The 25,712-nt window shown below is 40.2% G+C and overlaps 1 protein-coding gene across 3 annotated transcripts; it reads right to left on the bottom strand.

Annotated features, from left to right (window-relative positions):
• Nucleotides 1–3,234: 3,234 nt before the first annotated feature.
• Nucleotides 3,235–21,888, bottom strand: RAD50 (RAD50 double strand break repair protein). Of its 3 annotated transcripts, none has more exons than XM_040078416.1 (26): nt 21,842–21,888; nt 20,778–20,957; nt 20,312–20,395; nt 19,931–20,082; nt 18,954–19,139; nt 18,599–18,803; nt 18,069–18,197; nt 17,702–17,867; nt 16,863–17,056; nt 16,112–16,318; nt 15,090–15,272; nt 14,731–14,888; nt 13,852–14,027; nt 13,513–13,750; nt 12,830–13,019; nt 12,413–12,539; nt 11,996–12,189; nt 11,576–11,686; nt 10,949–11,041; nt 10,750–10,863; nt 9,693–9,820; nt 8,684–8,908; nt 6,090–6,175; nt 5,538–5,680; nt 4,051–4,184; nt 3,235–3,727 (listed from the first exon to the last, which is right to left on the bottom strand). In XM_040078416.1, the coding sequence occupies exons 2-26, from the start codon at nt 20,904–20,906 to the stop codon at nt 3,541–3,543; spliced, it is 3,939 nt and encodes a 1,312-aa protein (XP_039934350.1). In that variant the 5' UTR covers nt 20,907–20,957; nt 21,842–21,888; the 3' UTR covers nt 3,235–3,540. The 3 variants fall into 3 exon arrangements, with proteins under 3 accessions (XP_039934350.1, XP_039934351.1, XP_039934352.1); XM_040078417.2 differs by lacking the exon at nt 21,842–21,888 and adding an exon at nt 21,559–21,702; XM_040078418.2 differs by lacking the exon at nt 21,842–21,888 and adding an exon at nt 21,361–21,486.
• Between the last annotated feature and the right edge of the window lie 3,824 nt (nt 21,889–25,712).

The following is a 25,712-nucleotide window of genomic DNA, read 5'->3' as shown; positions in this document are numbered from 1 at the left end:
AAGGGTGCACTACAGCTCCAGCAATTTACTTCCCCTCCGTAGATCAAATCACACAACTAGGATGGAGCCAGGTGAAGGCGAATTTGCAAATTGCATGGCATTCCCCGAAGGTGTAATCTTGCAGTAGGCAGAGAGTAAACGCTGGCTCCTGGTAGATTGCCCAGGGGGACAGCAAACCCTGTCATACTGAAATAGATGAGACGATACTCGGTGTGACATTTAAATGCAAAGTTGCAGGGAGGCAGCAAATGATTAAGCTTTTGAAAGCATCATCTATATATATTGCTTTGGTTTGTGGTGTTTGTTTGTAGATAATCTCATCTGCTTGTGTGTTTTAATGTAATTTCTAGGGCACGTAAAAGTTCTTTGCCTAAAATGTGGCATGTAGGAGGAAGCTGCATGGAGAGGTTGCACCTAGGAGCAAAGCAAGTCAGTTTTTTACTTCAGGCAGATCATAAAGCAGTTTTTGTTAAAAAAAAAAAAAATTAAAAATTCATCTTCTCTGAAGTTTGTAAACCCAAAGTACTTCAGGGCAGGTGTTACGCAGCAGTCTGTAAACAGGCAGCAGAGTTGTACTGCAGAAGTAATACTGAAAATCAAAGTGTTGGTTTTCTATTGCTAATGTAAATCCATCTTAGAAACAAAATGTTTAGACAGTAGTGTCTTGGAGACCTCTGGGTTTTCTTCTCAGTGAAAGTAGTTGGCACCTTGCTAAGTGCAGCTAAAGCAAAAATAGCATGGAACTGTGGAAATGGATGCCGTGGCACCGAGGTGGAAGGAAAGTCTCTCACCTGAGCAGTGCATGCCAAAACCCTCCATCTCCTGTGGATCCCTGGCTTCAAAAGCATTTGCCAGGGCTGAGGCTGCAGCCAGACTAAACTACTTGGAAGGGTTTGCACCCAACCAACCCTTCCAGGCCAATGGGCACAGTAGGTGCTTGGTGCTCTCAGACAAGCGGATGTGCAATTACCATCCCAGGCAACTGCCTGAACCTCAGCTCAATTCCCTACAATCATTCCACTGACATGATATTTTTATTATTCTGCAGCGGTTATTTTTGGCTCTTAGCCTTGGTGTATTTGAGTGTGTGCATGGATTGCTGTCTGGAGGTTGGGTGATGTCGTCTCCCTGCTCTCCAGCCCCACTCCCACCAAAATGGGAAGTGGACAGAAACTTTCTTCGCCACTTCACCACCTGCCCAGTAAGTTAGAGCAATAAATCTGTGTCTTGTTTCCCATAAAATATCTCTGCTTGGTTCTGCCCTGTGGGCACTGCCACGACCACAGCAGAATATCATGAAAGTGTTTGAAGTTTCTCTTATATGATTCACATAAAACCATGTTTTTTTATTTTCTAGTCCACATGAAAACCATGGAGCTGGCAAAGTCTCTTTTCCATGTTGTTGGCTGTCAAGGAGCCTGTGGATTGTCCAAATTATTCAGTGAATTATTTTTTAATCATTTTCATTTATTTGATATAGAAGAGGTTGGTTTCCCACTACATTTTCTCTGTTTTCCCTATCTTGTGGAAAAATGTTTCATGTCAAAGTGCATGTGAGGATGAACTTGGGAAAGGCTGATCACGCAAAAGTGCATCCAAAGTACTTAATAGAGGAACTGTGAGCCATGGCCTTAACTTGGGAAAAACAGCTGGACAGAATTTACAAAGGCTGGGGAGTCACTTCTGGTGACAGTGCAGAGCTGGGGTATACATGTCATGCTAAAATAAACAGGTTGTACAGACAAATTTGAAAGGACAAAGCTTTTTTTTTTTTCAGCTGATTGTATCTTTCAGAAAATTTCCCTTCAGGAAGTACTAGTAGAGTCAGTGAAGCTTCACATTTAAAACTGCAAATATAATGCAGGTTAGTAGCATTTTCCTATTCCTGCTCTCCCCCACTCCCTCCCCAGCTGTGTGTTCATTGCTTTTTTGGGGAATTGTTGAAAGCGTAATTGCTAGGAAGTCCCGTTCATTTTCTTATCTTTGAGTGGTTTCCCCATGACTGGGGTCACCCTGACACTGGTGACTTGCAGTTTCAGAACATATCGGTGGAAATAATCCTTAGCTGATGATCTTGGTTTCTGCCATTACTCTTTAAAGCACCTGCTGCCATTCACCTTGGCCAAGGCTGAGGCCCAAGAGCCTTTGCCATCAAGAACCAGAGCTGGGCTATATTGGGCTCTGTTTTTTCCTGTGCAGAGACCCAGACTCCTCAGCAGCAGTGTCAGAGGTGGCTGATGTGAGGGGCTCAGTGTCCCATCTTCAGGGGCAAAGGCCCTGGTCCATCATGCTCAGCCAGCCCCAGGCCCTGTCTACACAAGCCAGGTCTGCTTGCACCCCTCCCCTGTCTACTCCTCCTTATCCCTGCAAAATAAAGGGATATCTGCACCCTGGGAGAGAAGGAAGACAACATGCGATGTTCTTAGGTTCATTTAAGCATTTGCCAAAGAGAAATGTCCTGATGTTACAGAAATTAACTTTCCTTCATGGTGGTTTAGAGATTCTTCCTCTGAACTTCTGCTTTGGACAGTGTTTGCCGAGGAGGGACCGACTGCTGAGGGCAAGGATTTAAAGAATTCCAAGTCCAGCTGCTGCTTGTGGACTCCTACCAAGAATTCAAGGTATGCCCTGACTTGCTTACAAAGAAACAGGGACCCAGAAATTCCTTTTCCTGGGGCTTGGGAAGCAGCAAGGCATGGTTTGTGCAACCTCAGGACTCGTATTTTGCATTGCGCAGCAGCCACCCCCACGGCTTTCCATTGTCACTCCCATTGACAGGGGCCCTAGCTGTTGTCACACCAGGGAAAAGAGCTGCAGGAAGAACTCAGAGCAGGGTGGGTGAAGCTCAGCATCCACACTCAAGCTCTGAGATACTTGTTCAATGTTCCTGTTTGCAGACACTGCCATGAAGAACCAGAACATGACATAACTTGCTGAGCAGAGAATTCACTCATTCATCTGGTAACAAATGGGTCTTTGCTTTATTCTGAAGCAAAACTGATGTGGGGAAGATTCTGTCTTTGGCTGAAGGTGTGTTCATTGCTACCCACCTAATCAACCCCAAATTGACAAGCTTCCAAGAGAACTTTTACTAATCTCTCTACAAGGCAGCCTAACTCTGGCTTTCAAAGTGACACCCCTCCGTGCTGACCTTGCCAGAGATGGAAAGCAAGCCCTATTCCACCAGCAGAGCTGCAGTTATTCCAGAGAATCCGCAACTTGTCCCACACGACGTGCACAAATAACATCACAATTTTATTTTCACTTTAAAGCACAAAATACATCAAAATTTAACTGACTGGTATTCATTTCAATTCTTTCTAATAACGGTGATTCCTAAGCCCAGGTACAGAAATATGTAGAAAGGTAAGAAGTTTGAAAGTCTCACAGTTTTAGACTCTGGCTAAAATTGTTACAAAATTTCAACAGAATATGACACAAAGGAACTACATTTTCAGACACCTTCACTGAGCTCTATCAAGTCAGGCAGTGTATAATGTATCAGGTTAGGCTGTCTATAACATGCAATTACTCGGCATTCTAATGAACATAGGAGCCTAGGGAGCTGACACTGCATTTCATGATCTCAGAGCACTGGTCAATGTTCTTCTTTATCCTGTAGAATGTTTCCACATACTCAGAACGGCCCAGGAGTTCAACAAAATCTTCATCGTGAGTAATCACCAGAAGCTGAAAGTTGCGTTGGTGTAAGCGGCTCTTTATTATCCTACAAAGAGATATCATTGAGTGTGCATGTACCTAAAGCCCATGCCAGCATGAGAAAACTTGCAAATAAACAGCACAAAAATATTTCATTATTGATAATGAATGACATGAACCATCGAGTAATCTACTGCTGATTACCCACTCTTATTACTCACATAAAAAGCCCCCTCAAATTATGTAAGAAATACCTTTTTATTTCCCAGATAGAGAGGGAATCTAAAACTACTCACAACAAAGATGCGCCAGCTTAAATTTTAATTCCCTTCTGCCAAATGGGTATTGAAAAGTACCCATTGTTAAGCACCACAAGGAGAGCTCACTTACTCTACCAGGGCATGTGCCAGGGACTCGATGTTCTCTCGGTCTAGGTTGGTTGTAGGCTCGTCCAGGGCCAGAATGCCACAGTTGAGACAGAATGTTTCTGCTAGAGCAAGGCGAATGATGAGAGAAGCAAGCACCTGAGGGAAAGGAAAAAAATACGAAAAACTCAAGCTTCCAACTGTGTAAAGAGGATCTACACGTAACAACCTGTTTTTAGTGCCATTACAAACCATGACTGAAGTTTACAGAACAATGTGCAGACAGTTCACAAAAGGACAGCAACTAATTACTGAAAAACTACACTGAAACTTCTAGTTTGAATTCAAAGATGGACTCCTTACAAAGGAGTACTCAAAATCCAGAAGACACTGGAAGCAGGGGTTCTAATCTGTGGTAAAGATGCTACGACATTGCCATTTGCATTGCCCCTACACTCTGCTCGAGCCCATCCCACTGCAGCAGGTGGAAATTTGTCTGCATATTACTAAGTTTGAGTTACGGAACTCCTCCTTACTAAAATGGAAGACAGTAGGATTTACCACCTTCTAATGATAGTTTTGCATCAACATGCGTAATCATATTTACAAGATCTTCTGAACTACTAAAAACTACAGAACACTCAATGGAAACTGTGCTGCCAAAAATATTTTCCAATTATCATGACTGCTGGCATCACATTTCATGATCAAAGAAGAATTCTCAGAATTTCAGCTAAGAAACCTGTTCAAGTTTCACTCTCATTTACATCGGACTCTAACGCAACATCCTAAACTACTCTAGGAGAGGACACATTTAATAGAACAGACAGGTGGAAAGAACCTTCAGCATGTGTGGGTGTGGTTAACTGTGATGAACCTCTGACCACAGGTATTGTCACATCTGGTGTGTCATCAGGCCACCTGGCCAGTGCGTGTGATTGAAGCTGGATGGGCAGACCACAGAGCTGTGAGCTGACAGCACAGGAGGAAACACAATGCCTGCAAGGATGGCTAGGTGTGATATTGGTGACATGAACTGAAAGGTTATAGTCAGCAGCAGGTGAAAGCAGCATAACTTGGAGGAAGAGGGGTCCTATCAGCTTAGGAGTAGGCGCAGTTGTGAAAAGAAGACCAAGGGCTCAGAAAGGAAAAAAAAACAAAACACAAAACAGGGAGCAAATCCATAGAGCTGAAGCTGAGGTAACCTCAGTGGTTTTCCTCTAGGAAGAGACAAAATGGGAGGACTTGAACTTGAGGACGGGGGGAGTCAAACCCTCCACTCCTGCAGGGCATCAGCCTAGTGCCCACCTGAAACAATGGACTTTGGCAGCCCAAAGAAGGGTTCAGATGTTGAGTCATATTTTGCGTAACACCCAGAGAGAAGTGAAGTTGTACACAATAATAAGTAAGAGTTGGAGCTGCCTGTTCTTCGGTCACTTGACTCCTCTGCACTCACGTGAGTCACTTTTTCAGAATCCCTGTTATTGTGTACTGAACATAAAGAGCCATCACCTTCTGCCCAGCACTACATCTTCCTCGCATATCCAGTGCTGTATCTCCCTTCACCATGACCACCCTGTAATTGTAATTTCTTCTTTTATCAGCGGCTGAGACATTCTCATCTGCATCAGAGCGAATTTCTATATATTCAATATCTGAAAATGGAGACAGTTCATACATTATCAAAAATCTTGAAAAATATCATAGGATTAATGGGAGGAGAGAGGTATAATATATAATAACAGTAAAAAATTAGCTCATAAATCCCACTGAGAGATCCATTTTGGAAGTTAACTTTTCCAAAATGGAAGGAATGAACTCATGCACAGTCCTGTGTCAAAGAAACCTAACCTTTGGAAAACACAGAAAAGTGAAAATTAACTCTACTTATCCTGCAAGTTACTATATAACATGCAATAAAAAGATTACGGTGGTGAAGAACAGATACAGCCTTTAGAATGGAACGAGCTATTTCCCATCCTGTGAACAAACACGCTTCCATATGCAGTGCTCAATATCAAATGGATACATATGGGTAAAACTTAAAAATAAATTATTACATACCTTGTCCTCTGTAAATGGTTCGCCACAGGTCCCGAATTATTTTGTTAATTTCTTCCATTTTCATGCTATGAAATGTCATTATTGCTCTAAAAAACAGCAAAAAATGAAAACTGTTAGAGATGCAACCATGGGCTTCTATGGATCGTTAGGGGCTTCAAGGCAGGTGGCAGATCCCTTCCCATTCCCTTAATACTTTTACTGAAAATATAGAAAATATTAGTTTATTTTGGACAGAGAAGTACCTAAACGGTAACAACAGGCCATTGCGTAAATAATTCTATGCTCACAAACAGCTCAGTTTTAAGAGGTAGGAAAGGAATGACAATAAATATATTTGCAGTCACTCAATGGAGAATGACTTTATCTGACTTTTCAAGAGATTTATGATTGATGTGTGAGGTTTATTTTCAGCCTGACACCAAGAAGATGAATCTGATGTTAAGCTTTCCAGAACAGGAGTGTTACTCTTTGGCACAGTCTGCCAACAGGGCAAACAACAGCAGGAAAGGAAAACCTGAAGTCTCCTCAGAGCAGAGAATTCCAATTGAGAATATAATTTTTAATTACCCAAACAGGCATTATGACAAGAACTACTTTTCTCTTCACCAGCAAGAATAACACAGGATGTCATTAATAATATTTAATTTAATTTATGTGGTTAACATAGTGGCACAGCTTTAGTTCATTAACAGATGAAATCTTACAAAACACTCAGAAAAGGACAGGACACTGCACTTCTAACCTGGCTTTTTACAGAAAAGCTACTCTGTAATGAAAAAAATGCTCACTCACTTTATGGCAACGTCTTCTTTCAAAAAATGTGGTGCAAATAAAACACCCTTCTGAAACAGACTTTTACATATTCCTTTTCTACCTTTGCTCTTCCACCTGTTCTGGGGAATCCTAAGGTATCAACTCTAATAGGTTTTGTTAGGTAAAAACGAAATGTTTTCAACTATTTACTTACCCCCAAGAATGCATTCCTCATCAATATTTATCATAAATGTCTAAATAGAGTCAATAAAGATCATCTGATAGCATGGAATACCTAAAGTGTTGGTTTTCCCAGCCACAGATAGAGCTTTGGCCATTAGAGTTAGCATTTTGCCTCGCTGATTTTTCAGACGATTACCGCTAAGTGATGCTTATCTATTTTTCTTGAAATTACCAGACTGTTTTCCTGTTTAGCCTTAAATAGAAACAATAGATGATTTGATACCATAGAAAAAAAATTCTAAAAAGGAAATTCTTGGAGTGCATTTCCATTACAACTGAAAGGGAACACTTAATACACGCTCTGAACAACTTAGATCTGCACACAATAAATTCTGGATTAGCTTACACTCTAATATTATGTTTACTTTATTTAATGTTATTATCAAACCAACTTAGAACAGGGTTCCTCTAGAATGTCCTTTCAACTTGGAAAGTTCTCATTTTGTTTCTCTGCTTGACCATTATGCTGTATCCTCAACCACTTAATTACTCTTCTGTAATTTCTATTTCCAGCACTAGCAAACCCTTTTAAATACATGGCCAAAATTCCATACTTTATTCAAGACACAGGTGTATTGAGAATTCCTCAGTGCCAAAATGTTTCTTCTCCTTTCTTTCTCTTTTTTCATTCCTAATATTTATCTTTCTGCCACTGAGCACCAGTTCTCTATTTCCTGAAATGTATCCACTGATTCCAAAAACCTCTCCCACTGTCCCTCAAGTTGTTCACTGCTGTTCCATCATTATTACCAAACAAACAGGGTTTTAATGGAGTTTTATTTTGTTATGGTTACCAATTTTGAGATGCTCTTTTTGCTCAGTCAGTCCAAGACCAGCAAACAAGCTTCCAAAGGAAACAGAAACAAGAACAAACCTGCTACACTTTCCATCAAATGCCAGGCATGTTTCTTATGATCTCACTTTCTTTAATATAAGCACAAAACCACCCACACTGGAACAGGGCAAAAAACCCCCTCTACATTGTAATATTCTTTTAAACCCAATTATTTACCTGAGAAAATGCCATGGGAAACAAGAAATCTACCTGACATATCTTATTCATGTTAAGATATGACCAGAAGATGCTAAAATACATTGCTATAGAAATGAAAGTAGAAGGGCTCAGGTTAAAAATGAAAGATTTAAGCATTGATTTCACCTTTCCTTATCACTCTCCCATGGCTGTACTGCAAATATAAGTCCTAACGTGTACAGCCAAAACTCCAAATAAGTCTTTCAGAGAATTGGGAATACAAATACCAGATTTATCTATGACTGTATTAAATTCCAATTATTGCCATCAATACATTTAATATATGTACATTACAGACATTACCTTACCAATTTCCTATATCATACCAATCCTGGGCAGTTTCCAGGACATTTTCATTATTTACTTAGGAAGTTACAACTTGTTATGTTTCCTTAATATTTAAATGCCAGAATTTATAAAGAGAAATTATATATCTCAAGGAATCATATCAATTTCCTCTAAGTTACCCTGGGAGCCTGAAACTGAAAGCTGCTTTTGCATCAAGTTTATCAATACTAACAAAGATGAAAACATTTAAGAATCACCCTCATTTGACAATACCTACTTATCAAGAGCCTTGTAATAAAGGTCCAGATCTTTGTTCACCAGCTCTGTTGTTCTCATGACAATCATCATGTCCCTGTGTTTTTCTTCTGCATCTTTGAATTGTGGCTCTCTGAGGTCCTTTCTAAAGCGAATAATCTCCTCCTCAAACCCACGCTGGCGGCCAAGGGCAACGTGATGGTTCCTCTTCAGAGATTCTATTTTCTCCTCCAAATGTTTCTGCTCACTGTGAAATCATAATTGATACACAAGTATTTTGTATTTAGTGTTTCAACTTTTTAAATCAGGGTTCTAATTTTGAGTTTATGTTAGATAACAGCCCACTGAGTCTTATCTATAAAGTCTGTAACAGTTAAAATTATCATACTAATGCCAATGAAATTAAGACACTATAGAAAAAAAAATAGTTTTAAGTTTGTTAAGAACCTATTCTAATCACTATTCTGAGTGGGAGCAGCAAGTTGTCAAGTTCAAATGCTAAAGTGTTATATGTAGAAACAAACAAAGTTAATTTTATAGATGGATACTAAGCAAAAGAAGCTGAATTATCGGGTAAGCTCTAGCATGCTAAATAAATATTTCACATGCAAGAACCAGCAAGGGGTAATTACTTTTCAAAAGTGTTTATTAGCTAAGCAATTATTACTAAACTACTGAAGTACTACTGAACATAAAATTTGCTGCTGGGAACTAAGTGAGCAGACTGAAAATAAAAACTAAAAACTCTCATCCAGAAGCGTGAATTATTTAAATGCGGATTTCTCAGTAAACATCATGAAAAGGATTGGAACAGGTATAAGCAGATATCTCTATTTCTAGCCAGAAGCACTGTATCATTTCCCTGAGTCATTTACACTGTCATCATAGGGATATGAAACAAACACAGGTATGAAGGAGGAAGTGGTCTGTATGAATGGGGCGAAAAGAGGACCAGGACACACTAAAACACAACATCCAGATGTTCAATGAATTCTTGGCAAAGCACACCATTCTGTTTTGAAGGTGCTTACTTTTTCATCTGGGGGACTTTCATTTCTCCCATCTCCTTCACAAGTTGTTTTATATTGTCTTCAACTTCTTTCAGCTCTTCATTTCGCTTCCTCAAAGTGAGATTATCCTCCAGCCATCTCTCCTGTATCTAGCTCCAAAGAAAGCAAGAGATTGTATCATGTTTCACAATTGTTGGTTATTAATTACGATGTATCGGTTTCTGCACAACTCAGAAACATTCTGTGATTTTATGCAAGCATAAAATCACAGAACGTGCAGCCTGGAAAAGACCTTCAAGATCATGGAGCCCAACCCATGCCCTAACACCTCAACTAGATCATGGCATCGAGTGTTACATCCAGTCTTTTTTTAAGCAATTTTTAAAATAATTGACAACAACAAAAATTATCACAGTGAGAACTTACCTTGTCTTAGAAATAGAATAAAATGGAAATCATCAGTATTATTTCATTTTTCAAACTGGAGTAACACTTAGCAGTGTTTAGTGCCACAAGTGAACACAAGACTGATTCTTTTTGAGAATATTAATCCATGTTTAAATGAGGACAAGTAGTCCTGATTTTAACCAAGGATAAGATTTAACCAAGTCCCCTATCGCAGTTCTACAACAGCAGACAGTAACTGAAGGGGTAGAATGGCGAAAGACAAATTTCCTATAAGGAATGCAAACAGTATTTGAAACATATACATAAGAATTTAAAGTACATTATAAATCTGGAGTAGCAAGCAACTTTTGGTACCGGCAGTTTGTACTTTATTTATAAAGGCAGGTAACCTCCAGATAAAGATACTCCTGAAAATGCTGACTGCTATCCCACCAGACTAAACTCTTAGAAATACCAGAAGATGATAGTTGAAGATAAATAGTTTTTAAATTTGCACATACAAATCTCAAGACTATTTTCAGCCTAATGCATGCATGGCAGCTACCCTGACTAACAACTGATCAAATAAATCAAGAGGAAGCTAATTTCACACCACTACAGACACAGGCAGACAAACCAAAACTACGAATTATTTCAACTATGCCAAGTATACTTTAAACAATATATCCACCTTTTGAGTGTCAACATCTTGTCGGGTCATTTCCATCTCTTTACTTATCTTTTCCTTCTGTTTCTCACAGGCAGCCAAACGAGAATTTACTTCGTCAAGTTCAGACTCCTTTTGCTAAAGAAATATTAAGAAAATGGTACATGATTTAAAAACGAAGTACTTTTGATGCTAACTTTTTACTGACTGGTTTTTAGATTACCTTTCTATAGTCTTCTTTTCCTTGTTGAACATAGTTTTCAATTTCTTTCACGTACTTGTTTATATCTTTAACTTTCTCATTTATGGCATTCATCTGCAGAGAAAAGATTTCAAATGAATTATGGTGTTATGTCCAAGAACAGGTATGCTCTGTATCAAAGATACAGGATAACACTACTACCAAAGTACAATTCCTTATTGTAACTCCCTTTAGTTTTCCAATAAAGTCTTCAGCTTCTCAAATCCCAGTACTTCTTATGAGCATGAAAATGTTTCCCAAAACAAATGAGGGCCACTTAACCTGGGAAGAACCAGTGTGTCTCTTGGCAAGGATGGGTGATGGTCATCCTTGCTGTTCCTCTTTTAGGGTCTACTAGGAAGGGCTTTAGAATGCTATTAGCCACTTAAATATTGCCTAATGTCCCAAGAAATCTTTTGTCAAGACTGCCAAAGGTTAATTAAAATTGAGTTAATGTCTTGACTGACATGTTCCTTTTCTTCCCTAAGAGCTCCATCAATCTAAAGCATCTCCTGGAGCCACTGACGTTTCCTAAAAGCAAACTCAGTACCACAGCTTCCATCCATGCCTGAAAAACAGTACCTATTCCTATGTCAAGAGCAAACAAACCTTCTCTTGTGTTTCTTCATTACTTGCAGTCCTTTTGTTCACTAGTTCCTCCTTCTCCTGCTGCAATTTTTCTAACTTTGCATCCAAAGGAAGTACCTGTTCTTTTGCTTCCTGAAAAGCAGTTGGAAAAAGTAGTTTTTATTTTAACATTCTGGTAAAGATTAATAATTTTTCAAGCAGTAAAAAAAAGTAATGTGGTTACTTATTTCTTTTTTGTGTGTATTAAAAAAAGGAAATGTGAAAATGCATATTTAAAAAGTTCAGGAAATTCCCAAAGATACACAATAGCAGGACAGGACAAACATTTAAAAATCCATCCCACTGTCTAGGACTAGAGACAATATTAAGTATGACAAGATTATTACTTTTTATTTCAAGGCCAGCAAAGCTAAGGGTTAGACAATTAAGAGTACTTCTCACCTTGATCTCTCTGCATAAGGACTGAACCTCAGTGGTCAACTCCACAGTCTGCTCCTCCAGCTGCCGCCGCCGCTGCATGCTGCTGATGATCTGCAGCTTCTCTGCTTTCAGCTCATTAACTGCACTCTTCAGCTGCTGAATCTGGCTTTGCTGGTCCTGCTTCAGTTTTTGCTTTAACTCAATTTTACCAGTAACTGTAGATGAAAACAGAGTCAATCTGTTATTAAAACCATCACTGTAATCCTTAGGAAAATTCATCTCTAAATTAAGCTGGTATGACTCCAAAAACCAGTAACAATGAACTAGGAGAATACAGTTATTTGAGAACATAAAATAAATAAACTAAAATTTTAATGGCAAGAGTTTTGGAACATTACTTTTAGCATAAAAATGAAATAACAGGTTTGTAGGACCTACCTGTATCCCATGAGTGTTTTTTCTCTTGTTTTTCTTGGCTTACTTGAAGCATAGTTCTACTTAAATCGACACCTAGCAGCTTAGCCTCCTGCTGAGCAATTTTTCGTTCAACATCCCTAATATCAGTCTGGAAGTATGAGGAAAAGTATCGTTACTACTGTACTAGTGTTTAACACCTCTTTTTTCAGTTCATATAGCACAAAACTGAATCAGAACCCGAGGGACTCTGTGGTGCTGCAAAAATAAAAAACAACTTTTGTAAACTGAAGTTTTATTAGTATAAGATCACTATGTAATACTGGTTTTGGCAGTATTTTAAAGTAAGGACCTCAAAGTTTTGACATATTACTGAATAACTACATATTTAAATGCAAGCAAATATCATTTTATGTATTAAAAAAAGTTACCAATGCATACCTGATACCTTTCCATCAGAGTTATATCCTGTAAACATGCTTTGGCACCTTCTTCCTCAGACAAAGCTGTCTGGAGGAGTGATTCCTGTTCTTCCACCTTACCCTTCAGGCCTGTTAAATCTCTGTTTGCATTCTGGATCTTGTTCTTCAGGTCTGGAATTTCCTTATCTTGGAGTTCAACTACAGTTCGCCTTAAATAAAATATAAAACCCTAAAATTTCCTTGGTCAGAAACAGCAGCATAAATTGAAGACATTCAAGATTACAAAATCCATGACATGATATAGCAGTGGACGACCAAATTTAGCTAAAATAGTATCCCCTTAACCTTGCCCACATTTAACCAAGCTTATGTTACATACTCAGCTAAGGTAATACATCCCTCATTTTAGGTGAGATTATAGAAACAAGCAGAAACAAAATCTCTTTTGATTTTTAACTTCGTTACAGCGAACGCGCAGGAGAAGGTACAAAGCACTAAACAAGAGCGCCCTCTTGTGAAGGAAAGTTCTACCCTCATACATTCTCAAAATCTCTCAAATTACTTATCCCAACAATGACATTTTGAAATTAACTAACCAGCCCTAGAATAAAGCCTCCTTGATGTCTGCATAGCTTCTATAATCAAACCCCACACATTTGAAAGAAAACAGCCTGTAACAGTATAGTTTCCTAAGTACTTTACCGCAGTGGTTTAAGACTCATCATTTCATCACGTTTTTTCTCCTTTTTTTTAAGCTCAGACTCTGTTGACTTCAGTTTGTCTGGGGCAAGGCGCAGTTTAGACTGCAGATCACTAATGACATCTTGCAGTTCAGCCTCTGTCTCAAAACTTCTTTGGCAAACTGGACAACAGGACTGGTTCTCCTCTGTCAGTTGTGTAATGAACTGTGAATAAACTGCAGTGGCTCCAGCAAGCACAGCTGGGTGAAAAACAAACAGAAGACTTATGTTGAATAAACAGTGCATAATCAGCTAAATTAGTATTTCAGGGGAAAAAAAGCAAAGCTATACATGAATTTACCTCGCTGCTTGGAACTTTTTTCAATTTCATCTTGAAGTTTGTTCAGGTCACTGTCAAAATCTTGACTTCCACAAACATCAAAAAGTTTTGCTTCGTGATAGGACAACTGGGCTTCTTTTTTTTGTAGCTCATTACTGGCGTAAGTTTTATCATATTCCACTGATGCCAGTTGCTTGCTGAAATATTAATGCAGAAACACTTTTATTACCCAAACACAAAGATTTAGACCATTGAATTAAAACCAAAAACCATGGGAAAGCAACCTGAAATTAGAATTACAGAACCAGTTCTTCTTTTGAAGATTGATTTTTCAGCCAATCTATAGCACAAACTTTTTATTCATCCAAGTACAGCATAAGTGTTTAATTTTAAATCCCTCTTGTTTTCTAGATGATTACTAATGAGAAACTTCCTACTCTAACTAATTGTTTTATATAATCAAATGAAACCAGGAACAGGTAATCACACATGAATTTGTGATATCACATATGATATAGTCACTAACCACGCTGTGACTTATAAGAAAATCAGAAGACCAGCAATTTCCAGCCCCAGGCACATTTGTTCAGCTAGAATTAGTTCAAACAATTAAGGATGTTCCAGATCACTATTCTGCTATCTGCTGTTAGTGCTACCTTTGACACACTACAAAGAGTGTGATTTTGTTAGCTAGCACAAACTGTATCACCCCTGTATCACCAGAACTCTGCAGGATGTTTTCTCTGATTTTGCAGATACCTGTATGAATTAAATACCTATATGAATGACACACTGATGAATTGAAGTAAAAAGTATTTTGAACATATTAAACTTTCCAACATTTAAATTCGAAATTACATAAAAATCTGTGGAGAAATAATCAATTAAAGTAATACTTACTTAAGATTAGCAAGAGTATCCCTTGTCTGATTAATCTTTTTATTTTTACCATGAAGCCAGTCTTCAAGTTGTTTTTTATTGGGAAAGTATCCCAGCAGTGATGTTAGTTCCTCAGAATGTCTTGACTTTACTCTTCTAATCTGATCTTCTTTCTCTGCCTGGGGAAATGAAGCATTTTAAATGAACTTTTCCTATCTTCAGGTTTATAATCATAATGCATTTATTAAGCTAATAGCTTCTAAGAAGTCAGACAGAAGCTCGATATCTGACTGCTGATAAACACCTGAAAATATACAAGTGTTAGAGGGACTGTATCAATTTCATATCCCTCTCTTATGTTTGATTGATAAAAACATTACTTTGTCTTTCTTCAGCATCTCCATCTGGGTAATTGTTGTGGTGTGTAGATTCAACTGCTCCATCTCTTGATCCAACTTCCTAAGAGCTTTGTCCAGGTTTATTTTCTCATTTTGCAGAGTCTGTACTTCCTGTTCCAGAATTTCTACACTGCTATTTCTCTCAGCCTTCTCCAGGTCGTGTTCCTAATACAAAAAAATAAAAGCTCAGAAGACACAAATAATTACAAAAATCAATAAAGTTCTAGCTAAAGGAAACAGAAGAAACCTCTTCAGTTGCCTGGCAGCAGCATCAGTAGATGTTACAGGAATGACACAAGATTTGTAAAGAATACATACACAAGGACAAATGCTGTGACATTGGTGTGGGGCAAGGAAAGCCCCAAGCAGATATTGGATGCAGTCCTGGAATGCAGTACGGTCCCAACTCGCTCATGCTTTTACCAGAAGCTTACTCATACTTAATTTGATTTTCTGTATTTTAGTATCTACTATATTTGCAATTACACTAGTGAGGAGGCTAGAAAAAACACTGCCAAGCAGAATTCACATACTGCTAACAAACACAAAATATTTGGCTACAAAGGCATAACCAGCTGTTCAGCTGGAAAATAAAATGCTTGTAACCTTACTTCATCAGATAAAGCACTTATAACCAGCTAGTCCATCTCACAGGCAAGTTATCTCCAAAAATGCAGGGAGTATGGAACTTTCAATTCAAAGGCCCAGTAATTTGAGAATAATCAATCTCCTCACTGCAGGCTGTGCTGTTACCCTGTTTACAACTCACCAAGCAGAAGCAGCACATTCTATGTGTGGACTGTAGAAAAACAAGGCAGTGAACAGACCCTGCCCCAAAAGCTGAACAGACAAAGCATACAGGATATTAAAAGGGCAGAAACACATACGAAACAGTAAACATCAAAGGTGGGGGGGGGAGTATGGATTTTGGTATATTTTTTTAATGATAAACCCACAAGTTTTTACTTCAAGCTTCCGTAATTTCTTCAATTACACTAACTTACCATCCTGCCCATCTCCTCATCCAACTCACTAATCCTGTCTGAAAACCCCTCCAACTGCTGCAATTCACATTTTACATTCTTCAGCTCTGCTTGTTTCTTGTTTTGAATGTCTGATTTCAGGTCAATGGTTCTTTCCAATCCAGTTTTCTTGTCTCTTATTTCATCTATCTGTTTTTGTTTCATGGCTTCTTTCTGCGCAAATTCTCTCTGAAAGAGGAACAGCAACAATATATTCATTATTTTCTCACAGGAAAACATTTTAAAATACTTTTTCACACTAGTGTGCCAATGTTCACCACAGTAAAACACTGAAATACTGAGAAAACTATACCTTGTCCAAAATTAACTGCTGAAATGCTTTAAATAGGAAAATGCAGATGCATCATAACAGTAGCATTCTGTCACAGCAACTTCATTTTGAACATGACTTCAACAAAAAGTTTATTTTTAAACCAGCTGCCCACTGTAACTCTTCCTCAGGTTTTTGAGCTTATCAGTGATCCACCTACATGAGGACTGCTAGAAGAACCCCACTGATGAACTGCCTGTTCAACAGCCTTGATGACCACTCCTAATTCCAAAATTAATTTCCATGGAAAGATGCAATGACACATAAGCAAGAATTCTAGAAAAAAACCAGCTTCAGCTCCCCCCCACCAACACCTTCTCCCAGCACCATAAAGACCCAAATGGACCCGTAAAACACCAATGGCCCATAGAAATTACACTACTTAAACAACAAAATTCTTACCATCATACGATTTGCAGCTTCTGTATCTCTCTCCTGCCTGTCCTTCACCAACCTGCGAAAACTGGCAATGTGCCTTTCAGTGAAAGGGGCTCGCTCAAACCCATCCAATTCCAGCTGTGCTGCCAGAGACTGAATTAAAGAATCCCTGGTCACAATGTGCTCTTGGTGACGATCTGCCTGCAGTTGAAGACGACCTCCACAAAAAGAAAAAGCAACACAGATGTTCAAAAATGAAGGCAGAGGACGTGCTTAGGATTCAAGGCCAGTTGAAAGCCTTTGAAACCTTGAAGTATTTTTCAACAACACAAAAAGCTATGGAATAAAAATAAGCTGTAGGAAGAGATTGCTATTTCAGGTAACTAATTTTCTATTAATTAAATAAATCAGTAATTCAAAAGCAAGATAAACAAATCCTGAACATATTTTATGTAAGCATATGTTCTGTGAATCAACTACTACAGCTTTGCTGAAATTCCCATAATCCATCAAAGAAAGGATACACAATTGAAAGAGTATTTACCTTAAAGCCCTCTGACTTGTCCCCAGTCCCCACATGAGACATGGAGAATGCTAGGCATTCAGCTTTCATGCTTTTTCTGTCTTATATGACAAAATGTACTACACGTTGTAATTATGGCTCAGAAAAAATGCACATTAGAAACTCCAGGAGAAAAACACCAAAACTTGTCCACCAGTAAGACTCTCACACCCCACTGTGTGAACCTGCTGAACCTGAAGTAATACACATTTTAGGAGTTTTATCCAGTTCAGATCACTTCAATCACTCCATTTCAGATTTCAATGCAGTAGAAAACATTCATAAATGAAGTCCGAAATACCTTGTTCAACAAGCAGCTCTGATTTCTCACTGTTAAATCTCTGGCACTCTTTAGTGGCTCTGTCTAAATCACGCTTACAGTCCAACAATCTCTTCTCCTTCTCCTTCATTATTCTCTGGTGGTTCTGGTATCTGTCCCTTAGTTGTTCATCGGTTCCTTGAAAAACCTGTACACCACATACAAATTTGTTAAGTCAATTATTGACGTTTTAAAAATGTATAGTTTTTGCAGAACAGAATTAAAAGAACAAGAGTTTAACACATTACATGCAGAATTTCTATAAAAGACAAACAAGGGGAAAATCTACAGCAAGCGAAACAAGACAGATAAAGTAAAATAATCTGAGTTTTTTTGTCATAAAGGCAACCTTTTCCATCTTCTGTTGCAAATCTTGATTATCTTTTTCCATCTGCCGCTTCCTGCTCTCAAGGGCCTTCACATCATTGTCCAACCTCATTGCTTTTGTGAGATTCTGTTCAACTACTGCCAGAGAGCTCTGCAAAAGAATGTGGTAAGTAAAATATCGCATCAGTTCATGAACCCCATAATCAATTATTTCAAGTGCAAAACCTCCAGTTTCACTAAAATAGAGAATGTTAAGTTTTAGTTTGGTTATTGTTTTAGTTTTAGCTTGAAATGATTTTAGATACCAGCTAAATTTGAAAGAGATTTTAAATTGACAAAAACCCAATGCTGCTCTAAGAACTCTCTTCTTAACCCTTCAATGACTTTACAGATCAGAGCAGCATCTGCCAGATGAGCTGACATAAGCTTGATTCTGCTGCAGGACAAAGTATTAGATACAAAAGTGGAGGATTTTAACCAAGAAATTCATCCACATTTCACTTCTTTTATTGTTTTGTATTAAAGTATTAACATCATCCTCATGGAAATTACCTTTAGAGGCTCAAGCTGGTTCTCAATTGATATTACATTCTCCTTAGAAGCAGCCAGTTGAGCTTCTGTGTTGCTGAGATCATTCTGGATTTTCTGTGCTTTCTCTTTATTCTGTTTTAGATATTTCAGTTCTGTCTGACACTCTTTTACTTTCAAGCTTTGTTTCAGTCGTACCTGACGCAGAGCTTCGAGTGCTTTGATATACCTTTAAAAAAAGTAAAATTTCAGCTGCTTTGGCAATACAGCAATACTCACGTATGAAACAGTGTCTTAGACATTTTAATTAACATTTATGTTATGAGAAGACTTTTTTTACTTAGTTTTTATTTAATTACAGTAAAGGGAAAAGAAAAACCTTGTTGCTGAAAAGATCTCATCAAATTTTTGTTTCAGGGCCTTCCCTTCGCTTAATGGCCAGTTGGATTCTTCTTGGTGACAGAAAATGACATTGTTAAGCACAGATTTGGAAACACCAAGGGCACTGATCATCTCCCGATCTATTTCAGCACACTTGGAACTCAGACTGACCTTCTCACCATGCCTATGGAGACAAAGAAAATCCCCAAAGAAGTTACTGACAAGTTCTCCAAAAAGTGAACTGCATTTTAACAGTATAATCTCACTTTAACACACCCATTCAAAAATTTAACAAGTAACAATTTTTAAGCACAAAATGACCACGCTCAACAAAGGCATTTAACACTGCCAATTTTCCAGATTAGAACCCTGAGGAACCACCAGAGGGGGCAGGAAAGCTCTTGAGTTAAAGGAATAAACTTAAACAGCGGGGCCAGGAGTCAAACACGGGCCAGAAACCATCTGAAACTGAAAACGGTACTAAAGAAAGTAAAGCCTACATTCTCCACACAGTGATACTTTCAAACTGTATCCTACAATCACGGAATCGTGGAATGATCTGGGTTGGAAACGTCCGTACTGCCCATCTCATTCCCTCTGCCATCAGCAAGGAGGCTACTCACAGAACCAGGTCGCTCCAAGCCCCATCCACCTTGAACACGTCCACAAATGGGGCAGCCACAGCTTCTCTGGGCAACCTGTGCCAGTGCCTCACCACCCTTATTACTAATAAAGTTTTCAAAGAAACTCAAGTCAATAGATACGAGTATTTTTTAACACCATGGCTATCAGATGTGATATTTTTTTAATCATCTAACTGATAAAGCAATGAAACTACACATCTTAATAATCTAAATGCACTAGTAGCTATGTCAAGAAACACATTATGCAATTTTCTCTTATCTGATGCATAAAAATATACCAAATCCAAACCTATCTTCACGCCAAAGTAAGAAGAAACACTTGATAACTTACTTTGTTCTAGTAATGACAGATTCCAGTGTTTTAAATTCTGGAGTCTTGCCTTTCTGGGTACAGGCCATGGAGCGCTGGACAGCTAAGAGCTCCCCATTGACATCTCGAAACTGTAACCGAATCTGAGCTCTAACATCGGTTTCATTGGCAACCTTTGGGAGGAGCAAAAGAAAAAAACCAAACCAAACAGAATAAGGTCCAAAGGAATATGTGCCTCTTCATCTGTGGGATATGTTCTAACCACCCCCAGCTCTCTGCTTTCCCTCATTTCAGCTCAAGGCTGGCTATGACTTGAGCATCCCTACTTTATTCACAACCTGAGTGCAGTGGAGTATTTCACTTAGGAGTAAACACACATTACATCTAGTCACTATGACTTACCTTTGGATCATGAACGAATGTTTTTCCCTTGGTGCCAGGAGGAAAATCACCAGTGCATATATATTTAAGACATTCAATGATAGTCTAAGAAAACAGAAGTATATAGTTATAAAGACAAATTTAGAGTAACCTAGATGGACTACAGGCAAATCCACAGTAACAGCCCAAACATTTACAAATGAGTTAGATATGTAAAGAGAGAGAAATAACATTTTAATTTTTGAGTACCATGAAGATATGATACTTTGTAAAAGGACCTGGATCAATTTCCTATTAAAAATATTAACCAGTGCTCTGAAAATTTCAGGCATTAAAGTACATTTCCAATAGCACTAAACAATACATTAATAGCAAACATCGTGACTTTTGCAATATTATTAATATCTTTGTGTAGAAATTATTATTCACGTGTTAAGGCCTTCCAGACCTATTTATAGCTCAAATCCAAACATAAAGTGAGCCTTACCGTTTTTCCTGCACCATTTGGTCCCACCAAAATAGTTAATGGATTAAAGAAAGTGATAATTTGTTTGTCTTTATCTTCTACCCCGAAACTCCTCACTCCGAGGATGCTCATTTTTTCAATACTCGACATATTTGCTGAACAACTTCTGTTCCAAAGTCAGAGGCGTTAACACTGTAAACCCTATAAAACAGAGCTTTGTGAATAGCCCAGCAGGCAGAAATCACAATGGATTACTGAAAGCTGACTAAACACCTATACAAGCACAACATATGATGAGTATACTAAAAAACACAGCTAAGCTTCTCCCGTTACTGCTCAAGGTACAAAACATATGAAGGCAAAACCTTATTTGTTTCAAACTGAGAAATTAATCAACTCCGAGCTAAATGCCATACCGTGTGTCATGAAATCAAACACAATGCCCCCAGGTAACCCTTTATTCCACTTTCACAAACACTATGCACGTGCTTTCAGAGTGCCCCAAACACAAGCGAGTATTTTTTTCCCTTTGATAACGCAGCGCTATCTGCAACGCGCAACACCGCGCAAGCTTTGCCAACGCCTGTTTCCCACGCAGCACCACCTTGTCCTAACTCCTGCAGGGAAGAGGAAGACTCGAGCCTTCCCACGCCATGGAGCGGGCACAGACCGCTGGGCTGTGCACGGGTGGGAGCTGCCCCGGGCACTGCAGGGGTCTGGGGGAAGCAGCCCCGACCCCAAGGCCCGTCACCGACCCACCGCGAACACGCCTGTGTGGTGTGGCGTGTGCACGGCCGCGCACCCCGGGGTGTTTCACGGGCCGAGAGCTCGGGCTCGGCCCTCCCGCGCCTCCTCCGGGGCTGCCCCGCGGGGCTCGGCCCGGGAGAGGGCATTTCCTGCCGAGGCAGAGGTGGCAGCGGGGCTTTCCCGCCCGGAGCTCCGCGCGGCGCCGGGGGCGGGCGTTTTCCAGAGAGACGCCCCGGGGAGGCCCTTCCCCTAACCCGCCGCCGGAGCGGAGCCGAGCTGAGCCCGCCGCGGTAGCGCGCCCCCGGCCCGGCCGCCCCCTCTCCCATCCCTGCGGTCACCTGCGCTCGCCGCCGCTGCCGCCCCGGCCCCGGCAGCCCCCGCGCCCGCCCCGGCCCCGCCTCGGCCCGGCCCCGCCCCCATGGAGGCCCCGCCCCATGGAGGCCCCGCCCGCCGCGCGCGCACCACCGCCCCCGGGGCCGGCCGAGCGCCTGCCGCGCTTCGGCGCCGCGCTGTCCTCTGAGGGCTCCGCGAGGAGCGATGCGGTTTTGGGGCGGTATCGCGGTTCAAATCCAGCTGGAAATCACAGAATTACAGAATAAGCTGAGTTGGAAGGGGCCCACAGGGGTCATCGAGTCCACCTGCTGGCCCTGCGCAGCGCCATTCCTAAGAGTCGCACCATCGGCCCGAGAGCATTGTCCAAACGCCTCTTCAGCGCTGACAGGCTTGATGCTGTGGCCACTGCCCTGGGGAGCCTGTTCAGTGCCCGACCGCCCTCTGGGTGAAGAGGCTTATCCTGATACCCAACCTAAACCTCCCCTGATACAACTTGAGGCCATTCCCTCAAGTCCTGTCACTGGTCACCACGGAGGAGAGATTGGTATCTGCCGCTGTGTGCTGCTGCAAGACCGCCCCTCAGTCTCGTCCAGGGCCAAGTACCCTCAGCCGCTCCTCATACAGCTTCTTCTTCTCCAGACACTTCCCCATCCTCATTGTCCTCCCTTGGACGCTCTCTAATAGCTTTAATGTCTGTGCTACATTGTGGTTATGAGGCACCACACAGCCCCTGGCTGCTCCCCCCCAACCTCAGTGGAATGGGGAGAAGAATCAACTCTAAAACTTGTAGGTTGCGATAAGAGCTGTTTAATACTAGAAAACAAAGTAAAATACAATAGTAATGGTAAACAATAATAATGAAAATAAATAGGGGAAAAACCCCTAAATAACTGATGCCCAATAAATTTGCTCACCCCCTGATGACTAATGCCAGCCCCTTTCCAGGTAACTCCCACAGTTTATCTACTGGGCATAATGTTCCATGGTGTGGAACATCCCTTTGGTCAGTTTGGGTCACGTCTCCTGGTTGTGCTCCTTCACTGTTTCCTTTCTGTACCTCCTCAGTGGCAGACCACGAGACACCAAAAAGGAAAAAAAAATCCCTGACTTAGGCTACAACAACTTAGAAGAAAGCAAAACATCAGTATACAGTATACTATCAATATTATTCTCATTCTAAATCCAAAACACAACACTGTACCAAATACTGTGAAGAAATTAACTTCACCTCAGTTGAAACCAAGACAGGCAGTTTGAGGGATGGCAAGAAAGTTCCAGATGATCAGAAGTAGGAAAGGGGATCACTCCCTTTGGCTGGTCAAGTTCATTTCTCTCTGGGGCCAACAATGCTCCGAGCCCCCTTGTACCAGTCTTCTTCCACATCTTCTTCCTCTTTGCTCCCTATCCCCTATTCTTCATCCAGTTAGAAAAAAGTCCAAGCCAGGGGATTTCCCCTTCCTCCTGCTTCTCTGGGGTTTTGTTATCCTACCCCTGAGGACTAGGCGTCCCTGCAGAACTAAACACAGGATCAGGCTGCATGTGCCACGCACACCCTTATCTTGACCCAGCAGCTCCTGGCCAGCTGGGAGCTATCTCAGGTGCACTGTACGAGCTGGCAGCATTGGGAAACTAATTTATCTACACTTCCAGCCAACTCCAAAATTGATTCATAACCTGCCAGCATACTTTAGTGTTTACTGTGTTTTCTCCATGAAGGGAAACAACATAAGTAGTTCTTGTGTCAGATCAAGTTCATGGTGAGGTAACAGAGACAAACTTTGGAAAACGGTCCTTTGTGCTCAATCTCAGCATCATCTGTAATTAAAAGGAGTAACAGAGATGATAGGTGAAGTAAATCTGGACCTTATCAGAAGTTGGTAGCCAGCAGATGCTTTTGTGGCCAACAATCCAGGCTTTCCCTACAGCTGTACTCTGGTGATAATCCTGCCTTTTATGTGTGCAAAAAAGTTCATAAAACATTATCTGTGGCCACTTCAGATTTTGAGACAAGAAGAAATTAGTGTCCATATTGGCTGAACAGCCTGTAAAAATATTGCCAAAGTTCACACGCATCTTTGAGAAGTCAGTACAACTCCTCTGGAGAGGAGGCACCACATTATACTCCATTTGTGTGTCACCTTGGGCCCTGTAGCTGCCTCGGTATGACTCAGTTCTCCAGCAGCACAATACTTTCTCTATGGCAACACTTTTCCACATTGCTTTTAGATGATTCATGGATCACACCCTGATTCTGTAGCCAGTCTCACCTCTGGAATATTCTGTGAAAGTTGATGATTAGGAGACAGTTTTCAGCGTTGTTTCTGGTAGAGTTTTCTGTTTTACATACAGTATTTTCCCACCAATATGAAATCTATTCTCTAAATAATGTTTGTGTTTATGATGCTGTGGGATGGTTTTGTATGAATTATTTTTTCGCTTGTGATTGTTGTCCTTTGACCAGCACAGTTATCAGCTTCTCAGTGTCTATAAATCTATGAATATGAGTGTGAACACGAAAGGCCAAGGAGCAGAAGGGACAACCTCTTCCTGCAGTGTTTATTATCATGTCATCCCTTCTAGAAATCTGTCAATCTGTTTGGAACTTAGGTAGAAGAACAAAAGCGGTTAAGCATTTTTATCTTTCCAGTCTAAACTACTGTAAGAGCGGCCAAATGCTGATTTCTGCAGAGGAATGGAAGTACATCTTGTATTATTTCTACATGCTCTTCTAAGAGCCCAACAGTTTCATCTGGGAACCTCTTGTGTTTCTTTGGCTGTGGCGTGACAACAGAGTGTTTCATAAATTTAGTGTCAAAAGCTTCATCAGGATCTTTTCCAGTTAGGCTCAAAAGATCCTTTCAAGACAGCTTTTTTAATTCATAGTTAGGTTTTTCTTGCAGAATTTAAGGACATGAATTTAAAAACAGTACTCAAAACCTTAGTTAAGCAGTATTTTCAACAAAACTTAAACAGATCTGCTCAGGAAATTATGTGTTGAGAAACTGATAATTTGATGTGCACAAGGTCTTTTCTCTTTCTGGGCCTCGCAAGCAAGTAGGTATGGAAAACCAGATGACTCTTCTCACATCATTGAATGATTTTTCCAATTTTGCTGTAAATTTGTAACCTTTTAATGCGTGAGTGTTACCCTCTCATAAGCCCTTGCCAGTCATCTGAAAGTAGGTTTTAGCCATTTTTAAGCACTTTGGGTTTTTTCAGTAGATAGTTTTTCCACTTACATTAAGGAACAAGGTTTCCACCTGATGCCAGGACAGCTAATTCCAGCCATTAATATCTGACATGCTTTCACTGCTCGGCTGTCAATTAAATCCATACCTTTTCCAGCCATGTGTTCTATGCTGAATTTCCTCAAACAATGAGGGTGATGGAAGAAGGGTGAAGAATCCAAACTGGTTAAGTAGCATTAGGGTCTGTGTATGTCTAAGAAGTTACTGGTATTTTTTACTTAGCCTTGAACTGCAGTTCATCTTAGAAAATCCCACTGAACAAAGGGTGGCATATTACTGAGTGGGATGTAAAAAGTACATTGCTTTTCAGATCTCCATCTCTCTGATTATGTGATGCAAAATTAAGACTGGAACCACAATAAAGATCTGTGTTAAGAGAAGGAATGCTCCTATTTCTTGTGATGAGTTTTTGATACGATGCAGAAAATGACATCTTTTATCCACAAAGGTATTTTCCCCTTACTTGATGTCAGAAGGAAGGAAACCCCCAAACGGTCCCCAGCGAGGCATCCCACAGTGCCAATGATAACTCACACTAAGGTCTTGTGCCTTTTCCTATATGAGAAAACTTTCCCTTTCATCTATTATTCAAGGTATATATAGGCAGCATATGGTGCATAAATCAAAC

This window comes from Hirundo rustica, chromosome 14 (assembly GCF_015227805.2).
Source record: "Hirundo rustica isolate bHirRus1 chromosome 14, bHirRus1.pri.v3, whole genome shotgun sequence".
Taxonomy (NCBI): Eukaryota; Metazoa; Chordata; class Aves; order Passeriformes; family Hirundinidae; genus Hirundo; species Hirundo rustica.
The sequence above is the reverse complement of the archived record's forward strand: the minus strand, read 5'-3'. Positions and strand labels throughout refer to the sequence as shown.